General features: G+C 41.4%; 1 protein-coding gene across 3 annotated transcripts in view; it reads right to left on the bottom strand.

The window, feature by feature from the left end:
- Nucleotides 1–1,686: 1,686 nt before the first annotated feature.
- The window catches only part of LOC121730178 (neuroglian-like), a 42,062-nt gene continuing 30,488 nt past the window's right edge, over nucleotides 1,687–13,260 (bottom strand). Inside the window, exons 7-16 of one of the 3 annotated variants that reach the window (XM_042119105.1) lie at nucleotides 12,552–12,693; nucleotides 11,919–12,046; nucleotides 11,308–11,589; nucleotides 10,380–10,747; nucleotides 10,015–10,176; nucleotides 8,876–9,848; nucleotides 8,337–8,547; nucleotides 7,833–7,930; nucleotides 7,289–7,392; nucleotides 1,687–6,034 (exon numbers count right to left, since the gene is read on the bottom strand). In XM_042119105.1, the coding sequence (XP_041975039.1) occupies nucleotides 5,894–6,034; nucleotides 7,289–7,392; nucleotides 7,833–7,930; nucleotides 8,337–8,547; nucleotides 8,876–9,848; nucleotides 10,015–10,176; nucleotides 10,380–10,747; nucleotides 11,308–11,589; nucleotides 11,919–12,046; nucleotides 12,552–12,693 (2,609 nt within the window). In that variant the 3' untranslated portion in view covers nucleotides 1,687–5,893. Of the gene's footprint in view, nucleotides 6,035–7,169; nucleotides 7,393–7,832; nucleotides 7,931–8,336; nucleotides 8,548–8,875; nucleotides 9,849–10,014; nucleotides 10,177–10,379; nucleotides 10,748–11,307; nucleotides 11,590–11,918; nucleotides 12,047–12,551; nucleotides 12,694–13,260 lie in introns of those variants that run through there. The other 2 variants (XM_042119103.1, XM_042119104.1) reach the window with 2 other exon arrangements.

Raw genomic sequence — 13,260 nt, 5'->3', positions numbered from 1 at the left:
CGAGACTGACTCGCGCCGGACCAATCACTGCCTTCATCCTCGAATGTCCTCCCACTTATTATTCCACATCCAAAACAAGGATCACCCGTCACCGTCTTTCCAATAATCCGTTGGGCGCTGCAGGGTTAACTGTCATAAGGGTGCGTCCAGAATCCAGATGTGACCATGACTTTATTAAATAAAGGTGGTGTCAAGCATCTTTTTCATCAAAAAAACATTTTTTTAAGTTTTCATGAAAGATTTTAAATGTTTTGGGGAATTTACACGGGCTGCGGTTTTTGTTGTGCGCTGCTTTGCTTCGGAGTTCTAATTCTAGGATACTATCATACTAAAAAGTTTGCATCTCGTAGTATTAAACTAGCCATTGACGATACAGCTATTTAGAAGATCTCCTGAGTCCTGATGGATGGACAGTAAGTAATTTTCTAAAAGCTGATAGGGTTGTTTTTTCTTCGGCATGACGTGACGACTCACGGTAGACCTGCACAACAAAATTATTACACCTCTCCGCACTGCGAATTTTAACCGCGCGGATTAAGCTTTAAATACTACTCTTTTTTGAATAATTTTTTGAGTGTATGTATACAGGTTTTTGTTGAACATAAAAAAATAACTTCGTTTCATGCATTCGGATGTCCCTTGAGACCTCTCATTTTTTTAATCTAAAACAACGGAACGACAGCGCTGCGTCGACGCAACGCGCCGTGTGGACTGGCTCTTACTGTATGTTGGTGTTACACTCTGATATCACAAACCTAGCGAGATGGGCGATATTTTGAATTACTTACTACGAAGTTATTAAGTATATAGATAATAACTTCGTCGTTGATTTAAATAACTACTTATTTCTTTATTATTCTATATTATACAGTTTGAATTTTAAAATTCTGCAGTTAGTAAAAAAATCCAGTATTGGCAGAGATCCTAGGTAATATTGGAACTTCAAAGCTTGACCGCGTCCAACCTTTGTTTTTACCATTCACAGAATTTATTAAAGGAGTATGTTTTTAAATGTATGGAGTCTGGTCCTAATTTCCACCACTAACGAGACCTTTATGGTAAAATTGTCTACTAAATACTGGATCATTATAACCAAACCGCAATCAGAAATACCCTATCAGTGATAAATTATGGCTGAATGAAAATTAATGTTTTTTACCATTTTGTATGAAAATATTGTACTTAGATGTAACAAAAATTGAGTTTGGTGCAAATGTCCACAACCAATATCTAACATTTACGTAATGGTCTGCTAAATACGGAACCATAATACCTGGACCGCAACCAAAAATATCCTGGAATTAAAAAGTTTTCTACCATTTTATTCCATAAATAGTGTTACTTTTTAACTACTCAATCTATGTTATGTCATGCCGCTTGGCATTTCCTTCAGTGAAAACCACCACAACAGTGGTTTTCACTGAAATAGATGAATATAAATATTTCCACTTACAAAAATATTTTTTCATATACTTAGTCAAAACTTTTTACTGACAGCTTATTTTTTATTTGTCTCTGAATAATGAAAGTAACCCTATATTTAATGGACAATAAGTCAATATGGGTCTCGTCTTTGGTGGAAATTTAGACCACATTACTTCACTCTCCTTGGTCAATATTTAGCAAATAATATAGGTACGGGCATAACCAAATGAGGTCAAGAAAATCATAAATAAAACACCATAATTTTTCTTAAAATTTATTTTCTATGCAACATAAAAAAATATCTGTCGTAGTTACAATAAATTACCGCTTAATGCGAAAAATTATGAGAAAATAAAACGTTCAATCCACGAATTAAATATTACGACGCCAATAGCACGTACATAAAATTGTCATGACATTATATATCTTAACTTTAAACAATTATTGCAAAACATTTAGGTGGAAATATACTATAACTGTAGAGCGTCGAGGGTAAGTATACATTCGAGTTTTCTTATTAGTACATGCTTTTAAATAAATTCCAAATTTCTACTGGATAATGTTATACTTCTAGCAAATACATAGGTGTCATTTATTATACGTAAACATTCGAAATAGTTCCAAAAGATCTGTCTCCTATGTTTCTCTAGTCTTACACTTGACGCCCTTGTTCCCGACATATAATGTGGGACAAACATATCATTTTATATAGTGTGATAGTCGAGACTCAACTGAGATTCTCCAAATTACACTCGAGGACAAAAAAACCATTACACATCAATAATTCGAGATTCAAAAAACACTGGTTACAATAATTGTGACAGTTTAAATTGTAGGTAAATGCAAATATTGTGCATGTATACGAACGGTGAAAGTCTAATTACACGGTCTTAATTTAACTACGAGTCGAATGTACAGTTTACACGTAAGGCAAGTGTCGACTGCGGGCTCGGTCTCCGGTAGACTATAAAATGAACACATACAGTCGTAGTGGGAAGGCAGTGAGTCAACTCGGAACACCGGACAGACGGCGGCTCAACAATTATTCACTTCAACAGGTTACGAGGAGAATGAATATTTTAATATCAACGTCTCGGCGTAAAAAGCGAGAAAACATGCAAATCGAATGAGGTTCACCTACATATTAATTAATTAATATAATATATTAAATTCTTACTACAATAGACATGATAAAGACTCCTTAACAAACAACTTAAGGGGCTAACAGTGCCATCAAATATAATAATGCATAAGGTACCAATAGTAAGCTCAAATAAGAACATCGAAGGCGGGGGTTTTGCATTTGAAACGTCGAATTTATAGATTAAACACACATTATAATCATTAAGCAAAAGTCAACTTATTAAAATTTTACAACAGATTACATCTGACAGAAATATGACAATTCAACATGGTCTGGAATGTATCTGGGACCCGACACCTTACAGGCGTTCAAATAAATAAATAAATAAATAAAATAATCATCACCGCCGACCTGCGGTGCGACTCAATGCGACGCACCGTTTTTTCTGGCCGGCGGTGTACTCTGGGTGTATAGACAAAGAATAAATATAATACAGATGCGACAAGCGAACGTTAGCTGCCTAACATTAGATAACACGATACCTTAACTCTAACATGCGACGCGATGCGACATGTCGCGCGCGACGGACACAACAGTAACGTGGGTCGGAGTGCAAATTACCAAAAGTTATTCAAATACGTCACAAGAAATTTCAAAATGTCAGTGGAAATAAAAGTAAAGAAGAATAGTTCAACATTAAAATATTCGTCAATCGTGTACGGCGTACTTGTCACAGTCCTCGTAATATACAAACTTTATGTCGAACTGTACGCTACATAGAACAAACAGCTCCATTATAGAATTCGGTCGTAACTCGTTAAATATTGGGACTGAGCCAAAGACGTATATGACCCATAGCTAGAATATGAAAGCTGGCGTAGAATATCGTACACTGACCCATAGCTAGTTGTCCCTTTCACTCGAACTTACTCGCCATTCCGCCTACACCCCGTTTACAAATACTCGATAGATTATAGAAAAAAAGAGCAATATATGTGCAAAAGAGATAAGTAGCGATGAGTCAATGTACGAAACAATTTCTACGACTGTATCGAGACGTCATTTATCTCAGTCCCAATCTTTATTTAAACGAGTTTTACAAATACGCCGAGTGAGTATACCAGCTCCTAAGTTCGTTTAGAGTAATTTTACAACTGGATAGCCCTTATGTCAATCACACGAGGACCATTCTCCTGTAAAATAACCTCAAACGTCATTTCCTTGGCGTTTTCACACTTCACTTTAAAGCACCAACGTCGGCCGGTGGTCAAACCGCGTGAAGTACAAAAATATATTCAAATTTCACCCCCTTCAACCCCGTATAATAAAAGGTAATTTTCAAAGTAATGTCAAAAATAAGTTCCATGTGCATATAAAATATCGATTATAAAATTTCGGAAAATAGAAGTTATGTGTGGTCCAAGAAATTTGTGGATGGTGTATAGAAAGATTTGACTTAGATATAAAAATAAACATGGACAGTAGCATTTAGAACCTATGACATTGGCTTCGTGTATCTTGGGGCCATTATGGGCCTGTATCACAATGGAGACAAAATATGGATAAGCAAGTCGATTGTTATTGACTTGCTTATCCATATTTTGCCTTCGTCACTCAGTATAAAATAAGCTGCGACGAAACGTGGATATAGCCTATCGTCTTATAAGATTGTGAAACTTGCCCTCAAGTTGTTAATAACATGATTTGTTTAGCGAATAAGCTATACAAAGTAAAGACACAAAATCAAGCCTTGTCAGTAGGTTCATTTGCGAGCGAGTCTGACCACCGGCCTAGCACTATTCCATAGATATTATATGTGACAAAAATAGCTTTCTCGCCTCCCTTCTTCATACCGTATCCTTAGTTAACGAGTAATTGATATCGAAACTATACACACTACAGCATTCTAAGATACTCTAATGATATTCGATGTAAAATCAACTTTACATAGAGGCGATAGAGTCGAGTTTACACCGACGTTGGGTCTGTTTGGTTTTCAGTTTAGATGCCAGATGACTACGTTACTTTACTTAAAAATCAGTCTCATAAACAAATCCACGTCTACTGAAAACAAATGACGTCACCGCTCTAAGGCCGCGGTCACGCTGGTACGGTTATTCTACTTAAAATAGCTGCCGAAATACCTACTGGGATCGTAATATTTATACCCCCTTAATAAAAATATTTATAAGCACAGTAAAACAAAGAACTATTCAAAGTCCGCTTTCTTGCTATTTTTCGTGAATTTTTGCTATTACAGATTATAATTATTACTAAGGGGGTTTCAGTGTGAACACAGCCTTAGACGCTCCGCCTTTACTGAGCGTAAACATTCTGTCGACAAATAAAGTCATATCAAAAGCTGCATAGAACGACAGTCAATTTTAAGCTACGAAATTAAAAACTAGTAGATTTCAACTAAATATATCGAAAATGTGTATTGCGACCTCACAATTTGACATGTACTGGGTGCATTCCCCGTTGTCAACATATTTCTTAGAGATTTCGGTCCCAAAGAGATATGTTGAACAGCTCATAATACAAAGCATAAGAGTTAGTTTGTTAGTGTGAAGCGAACGCGTCCTTACAATATTCATCGACTTCCAAGGTTTCATCCATAGTAAGTTTTCTTAGCTACTTTATCTTATAACTATAACAAGAATCGAACTATTGAAGACAATTTCTGATCATTATAGCTTATATTCTGGATACAAATGGAAAATGTTCTGTTAAAAAAAAATCTTAAGTAAATTGTTAGTCGATAAGACGCGCTCGCTCATACAAAATAAGGCCGGTTGCCAACCAACCGTAAAAAGAGATATACTTGTTATATTACAAATTTTCGACCGCAGCGCCCCGTTATTTTTAACAGACTTCCTTTAAAGGAGGAGGCAGATAATTGTAGTTTTTTTTTAAATTTTTATACATAAGTAAAGGTCAAATGAAAGTTAACACTTACACAAGTAAAGAGTTATTGTGAAGCGCTGCGGTTGCGGTCATGTGGTTTAGACCGCTATACGTTCTACACAATACGATAAATACGCTCGTTTTGTTCTACAACTGACTGTGTAGTCGATATTATGTGGCATTTGTTCCAGAGATCCCGCTAGTACAACATTGTTTATATAGAAAGTACCAGAGGTTATATAGCAATTCTGGCCTCCCAAATATTATATTATTATGATAAATATCGACTGCATAGCTTTTGCTTTAGATAACAAACAAATAACTTAGACCTTGTTCAGAAAGTGTATACGCGAATAATACCCGCAAATACCTTCTCTTTTTCAAAAGGTAGCTATAACTTTTCTGTAACTCCATTCTTCACAAGATCCCTTATAACTTAGGTATAGAACGTCAGGGGCGTATTCATCAGTGGCGTGTTTACACGTATGTTGGGGGCGCCGGGCTGGAGGGCGCGGGGGGCGCCGGGGGCGGCAGCACGCGGGCGCCAGGTACGTACTGACCGATGAAAGAACCGTCCTCCGTGAACCGGCCTGCACAGAAAAATATAAAGTGAACTATCTGAAAAATTATGAACGGGCAAAAAGTATGTACTATTAGAGAAGTTGATTCCTAGTCAGATGGCTGACCTAAGTAATTTTGTCGCGTTTAGTTAAACCCATTCGACCAATCACAGTTAGCATTAAATTGACATAAGCCGACCAAATGAGGTAGGTCCATTAACTGCCTAGGAATCAATTTCCCCGATGGTACAATTATTTGGGCAATTTTAATGTATGGCTGGCTTCAATTATTACGATGAACCATGTGACTGTGTGTGAGTGACTTATATTCAAAATCATTATGACTCTCTGGTGTGTCAATGATTCATTATAATCAGAAGAGAGGTTAAAATGCATAGACTTTCTGTAAATAAAACTTTTGTTGGACTTCATCTTGGGTTAATAGTCGTAAGAACCTCTTTAACTTTGGGTCTCAATATTTGATACTAATGAAATTGAAGGCTACTTTCAATGCGTAACAATTGCACTACACACTTACGTTCACATGCTTAATCTAAAAAAAAATAAAAAACAAGCAAATCATACCTTACAAAAAGAAAAATAAGGCGTCTCGTGCTAGCAAATGATAGGATAGGACGGAAAATGGACACTACTACGACATAAATGCAATAAAAAACTTAACACAACTCTCGTGCTTTTATAAAAAATTATAAAATTTAAAACTACGCGTTCTGAATTCAAACATGACAGATAGCCGTCTATTCCAAATCCGAAACGCGTATAATCTAGTCAGATCCCTCGGTATATTCTAAAAAATATCATTTTTACAACCTAATTTTACACTTATTCCAATGTGTACTTAACGGCTACCCTAAGTAGAGGTGTGGCTGCGATCTTTACAACTATTTGAGCAATAGCACAATAAAAATCGCAACTCGGAGATTCGTAAATTCGCGATAGAGATTCGTTAACACAACCGATCGAAAGGGAGCGAATTCACATAGATTTAGAACGGCTCGGGGGCCAATTCTCCTAATTCTCGTAGTTAAAACTTGACAAGATTTCCTTAAGGGTGAGACAAGTGACGTCTAAATATTATTTGTATGAAATTACACAAAATACTGTGGCTTAGTACAGTCTTGGCTTTAATGTGCTGTCTCACTGCACGGTACGTTGCACGAATGCGACAGCAGTTTCATATCAAGTTTTAGTAACGAGAATTTATGTCGTTTGTGATGCATGGCACTACGTTAGCTACACGCAGGTGCTTGGGTAGTTAGGAAGGGGGGGTTGGTGGGTTCGGGGGTTAAACGAGCGTGGCGAAGGCCTGCGAGGCGGAGTCGGTCTGGCCGGAGGGGGGCGGGCGCCGCTTTCGCCCGTACTGACCGATGAACGAACCGTCCTCGTTCATGCCCGCTGCATGCGACACACGTGCACGATAAAAAAAATATTAGAAAAAAAACAACAAAAATTAGAAAAAAAAAACACAAAAATTAGAAAAAATTGAGGCTGTCCACATATTACGTCACTGCTTTTAAATTTACAACTACTTTCTGTTACGCTTTTTAGGTTTTACTATTGTCTGCACTATGTAACAGATTTTGAAAAGTTTTATTATTGCCTATGTCACATATTTTATGTTTAGGTACTGTAACATCTCGGGTCTGTGCTGTTACGTATTATGTGGATGACAGTTATAAAAACATTAATATTGACCAGAAAAATAAAAAAGCTGCATTTCACACACAGTTACTGTATGTATAAACAGTAAACAATTTCCGCAATTTCGCAAAATAAAAGTTTTTAGTCGTAAACAATTTAAAATAACGAAAAATAAAACAGTTATGACATCATACCTGTCTCGCCCTCGCCGTACTCAGCCATGGAGTCGGTGTCGCTCTCGGGGCCGGGCTTCGTGCCGCTGCTCATCGAGTGACGAGACTTGCTGTCCAGTCTGATACATAAAAAATGGGTATGGGTATCAGTTTTAGTATAACGTGTATTAGAGAATAATTAAGATATATAGTGACAGCTTGTGAAATAGCGGCTTAAGTGTTCCGACGTTCTTTGTGTGAAAATATGCGGTGTTACTATATCACACACATGTATCAGCAATAACCCCAGCCTTACTGATAAAATAATATATATCTTTGTCTGCTATGTGACGTTTCACGTTTCCAATAAGCTAGATAAAGGCAAAAAGACTTTCAATGGTTATCAGCTGTATTTATTAGTAAGGGCGCTTGTGTTTAGTTTGTATTTTCGTATCTATTGTGAAAGAAAGTTCACTGAATAATATTTTAATTTTTTTTTAGTCTGTGAAATGCGTGACTGTAGTTAAATGGACGTTGTGAACTCACGGGTGCGTGTACTCGTGGAAGGCGGCGTCGGGGTAGTCGCGGCGGCCGTGCGCGAGCTCGCGGTCGTGCACGTCGTACTTGCCGCCGCGGTTGCGTCGCGCGACGCACACGAGCACCAGCACCAGCAGCAGGAACGCCAGCGCCACCATCACGCCGATGAACCAGCCCGCGGTGGCGGTGCGCTCGTCGCGCGCCCGCACGTACGGACCGTCTATTTATGTTAACAAGTTAGTGGTCAATGACATAAATAAATAGCTTAAAAATTATAATAATATCTTACATGACTTCAGCTTTGAATAATAATTAATTGAATCCCTATTTACATTAGGTAACTCGATTTGGATTCGACAACTTTCATGCGCGACAGTCAATAATGCACTGCATCTAGACTTTTAAGTCAAACAGTTAATAAAATTAAAGCTATACTCTACATTACAATTTACATGACTCTGATTGCGTCTTACGCGAAATGTATATCAACATATAAAACAACGTTTCTAGTTTCACAAAGAGTCTTCTCAATAGCAAATTGAACTCACCAATAGTAGTATCAACGAGCAGCGTCTCACTAGTGCTGAAGTACTCGCCGTCGTGCGCGGTGATTTTCACCTCGTACTCTTCACCTGGCTCGAGGCCGGTGATGATGACGTAGTCGTCCTCCGTCACCTCGTTGGTCTTCAGCCAGTCGGGGTGGCCACGTAGTTTATACCATGCTACGAAGTGTGTTCCCGCGTGCCCGTCCGGGGAAGGTCGCCACCTCACCAGGATGTGAGCTGTGCCTTCCTTAGCCGGGATAGTCCGGGCCTCGAACACCGGGATATCGGGGATCGCGTTCACCATCGCCTTCGTCGTCTGCTCAACGTAGAACTTGTCTCCCTCACCCGCCTTCGTCTTCGCCCGGATCTCGATCCTGTATTTCGTATTCGGCTCGAGCCCAGCCAGCTTCGCGCGGTCGAAGGACGGGTCTATCTCCTTCTTCCTCTCCTGCAGCGGACCTAGGGCTGTCCCGGACACCTTCTGGTAGTAGATCTTGTAGCCTGTGAGGATGCCGTTCTCCTCCACGGGGCGGTCCCACTTGAGGAGCATGGCGGAGGAGCCGATGGGGTAGGCCTCAAAGGAGCGGACGGTGCCGGGCTTGCCCTCCGGTGTGACGAAGCTGAGGATTTCGCTGGGAGGGCCGTTGTGGCGGCCGTTGTATACGAGGATGCGGGCGTTGTTCTTCTTGAAGGGTTTGAACTTGGTGACGAGGGTGCTGGAGGCGTCGGCTTTGACGAGGATCTCCTTGAGATTGTCTTCTTCACCGTCGAGCCAGGTCTGGATCTTGTAGCCCTTGAAGTGTCCGCGCACGGTTTCCGGGGGGACGGGATCCCAGCTGAGCAGTGCGCTGGTGCCGGTTGTGACCTGTAGCAGGGTGAAGTTGTGCGGCGCCTGCGTCGGCACGTCCTCGCCCGACCATCCGATCACTTCCACTGGCGCCACGTTTGACGTTCCCTTCGAGTTCACGGCGATCACCTGAAACAATTGTTCATATTTTTAAGCATTTGATGGCTAGTATTAAGAAGGGTTCAATGTGTTGCTCCTCATCATAGGTCTTTGTATCTTTAACCACTTAGTTCTATAAAATAACAAATCGTTTGTGTTGGCACAAACTACTTTCGATATTTGAAGTTACACATACCTTAATCCGGTAAGGCTGGAAGGTAGGCGTGTTGGGTACAGTGAGGTCGGTAGTGCGCCAATCTCGCACGTGTTGCTCGCTCCACTGCTGCCCGCCGATGTCGCGTCGCCACGACACCAGGTAATAGAATCCGGGCCCGTTGTGCTCGATTTCTGACATGCGCTGGGAAAAAAGACCAAATAAAATTAATACAAAAAATTATACTAATAGCTCTCCTAAAGACCAATATGAATCGAGACACAAGTTGTGCGTTGCAAAATGTTCAACTTTGAACGCTAAACAAACCTAATTATTTTAAATCTCAATACCCATAAAATATATTAGACGAGCAACTGGTATATAAAGGTAAATAAGGTTATACTAACCGACCACGATATAACCATGTTCGTCGGATCAGTGCCTTCACCGCGTACGTTATCCGGGTTCTTATACGGCACATCCGGCTGCGTCGTGCACACATCCGAGTGTTTCGACGGCGGGGACGCGCCGATTTTATTCCACGCTACAACTCTGAATGTATAATTCGCCCACGGGCTCAGTTCGACGGACCACGACGTGTCGATGGCCGGCACGCTGTCGGACACGACGTCCCACGTGTCGGGGGTGAAGCTCGTGTTGTACTGGATGGAGTATCGCAGGATCGGGGCGCGGTTGTCGCCGCGCGAGTGCCAGCGCAGCAGAGCGGTCTTCTCGTGACACTCGATGCCGTCGAGCGCGGGGGAGTTCGGCTTGTCTGGAAAATTAATGGCGTTTTTGTTTTGGACATTATACAACTGTTATAAATATCTATAGTTTTAGATTTGTACTATACTTATTATGTGTTATCAGATAAAAAGCATTATTCGACGTCTGTTTGCCAGTATCTGACTTCAGGACACCATAGCTATGTCGCAGCCTAGAGTATTCGACTAGAAGTTAATATTTAAATGTATATCACCTATGACTGAAATAACTTTCGCAGGCAGCATTTCGACACTAGCTTCAATACAAACATTATGTTTGAGTTCGAAGCCGACGCGCGACGTCGCTATTGTCTCCTAGTAAGTTACGGCGCTGTTATGTTCCGAAAAATTTAGTAAAGCTGATTACAAACCCTGTTTTCCAATTGCATTATTACAGCGCATTAGGCGGCATAATGCTTAATGTCAAATGATTCCACTATAGCAACGCTTCGCACATTCAAGCACTCTCAAACTAAGTAATTACGTTCCAATCAAGCATTAGCAAACTTCCGCATTGACGGCACTGAGTCGCATTATGCTCTGCAATTGAAAAGCACACACTATTGCTTACCTTGTACAGTAAGCGTAGCCTGCGCGCGCGCCTCATCGATCTCTGTGGACGCAACACACGTGTACTCTCCCGAATCCAACTCGGTGGTATCACTGATGAGCAGGGAATAGTCGTTGGTGACTCGGAAGCGCGGCTGGGCCTCACTGTCTATCGGCTGGCCGCGATTCAGCCACACTATGTTCAGTTTGAGCGAGTCGTCCGCGTGCGCGTTGCAGCGGAACGTGGCGGATGCTCCAGCGGCCACCTCGTAGTTTTCGGGACGGTCCGTTATCACGGTGCGGCCTGGAAGGGAGATATATAAATTAGTAATGGCCTTAAAGTCTACAAACTGGGCCGTGATACACAACTACTGAAAAATAGAAAATCTCATAACCCAGTGGGACGGAAGACCGACACGACTGACAAGAGATCAGGCGCAGACTTGTCAGACAAGTAACATGCTCCAGATCCTGATCACAATCAGCCTGCAGTGACCTAACAAAACTTGGAAATAACACGTTTCCATGCGAGAATTGAACCCACAAGCTCCGAGTCGAGAGGCACGCTCTTAACCACTGGACCACGGATGCCTTATAAACACATATAGTGGCTAAGAATTAAGATCAACTCACGTCTGACATCAAGGTTGCCAAACGCAGATTTCTCTCCGAACTTGTTCTTGGCGTAACACTGGTATCTCCCCACGTCCGTGTACGACACGCCGCGTATCACCAGGTCGCCTTCCGAGGTGATGTTGTATCTAAAAGTGAGAAAGACATGAGAAAAGTTATAGGAGTCTTAAGTTGTGAGATCACACTAATTATAGCCATAACTACACTGCAGCGGAACGACGCGACACGTCACTGCAAAATATTGTTTGTATGAAATTGTAAGAGGAAAGCCGCACTACGCGGCAGCGACGTTACGCGACAAAACATCGGTCCTATAGAACGTGAAGTATCGCGTCACTGTTTTGAATTCAGCGCTTTTGAGCATTTTTGCAGACATTAGGCTGTGTTTGTTCATGTATGATAGGTTTGGATAAAACACAATATTATACAATTTTATAATATCTCTATAATCAGTGGCCAGTTTTTTAGACAAGCTGTCTATACGCCGATGCTCTCCCAGCATGAATTCGACAGCCGGCAATCTGATTTTATAAAAAAAATTGTTAAAATGTGGGCGCTGACTGCTGAGTTTATGCTGGCGGGAAAGTGTCTTATACTATCTTCTTAACAGGATACGACTATAATGACACTCACTTGCCCCCGGTGACGTCGACGTCGTCCCTCATCCATTTAACGACGGGCCGCGGCGCGCCGAACACGCGGCACTTGAGCACCGCCTCCGACCCGTCCACCTTCACCAGGTTCTCCGGGCCCTCTTTGATCTCGGGTGGGATCGCTGGAATATTAAAAAAAAAGGAAAATAAATAACGAGATATTCGAAGCCTACGTTCAGCAGCAGATGGCAATAATGAGGATGATAGAATGATAATATTATGCTGGCTTCTCACGGCGCGTAATCTCACGAGCCGCGCCGCACCGAGACGATTTGTACTCGGAGCGAGCACGATCCAACAGGCGATTCCGCGCTACCCGTTCTCATCACTCATGGCGCGTAATATCACGAGCCGCTCGAGCCGCGCCGAGCCGCGCCATTGAAGTTTGTAGTTACCGACTTCAATCGGATCGGAGTCGCACTTGCTGGAGCCAACCCGCGCCACCTCAAGCCACCCCCGAGCGATAGAACATTTCAATATTCATTCATTTCAAATTAAACATAATGTCAAAGTAGAAATAGGTTGATAGCAAACAGCGAATTTTCACGGAACCCTACACGGCACACGTTTTGTCATCCTAACAAAAGTTCCCATGGGTCGCTCATTGCTAGCGATCCAATATTTCATAATGAAGTATTGTCTGCCCACATCGTCCCTTACGGAAACCGGAGACGTTAAATGGTTATGTC

The sequence above is a fragment of the Aricia agestis genome, chromosome 9 (assembly GCF_905147365.1).
Source record: "Aricia agestis chromosome 9, ilAriAges1.1, whole genome shotgun sequence".
Lineage (NCBI taxonomy): Eukaryota > Metazoa > Arthropoda > Insecta > Lepidoptera > Lycaenidae > Aricia > Aricia agestis.
Note: the sequence above shows the minus strand (reverse complement) of the source record. Positions and strands in the feature narration are given on the sequence as shown.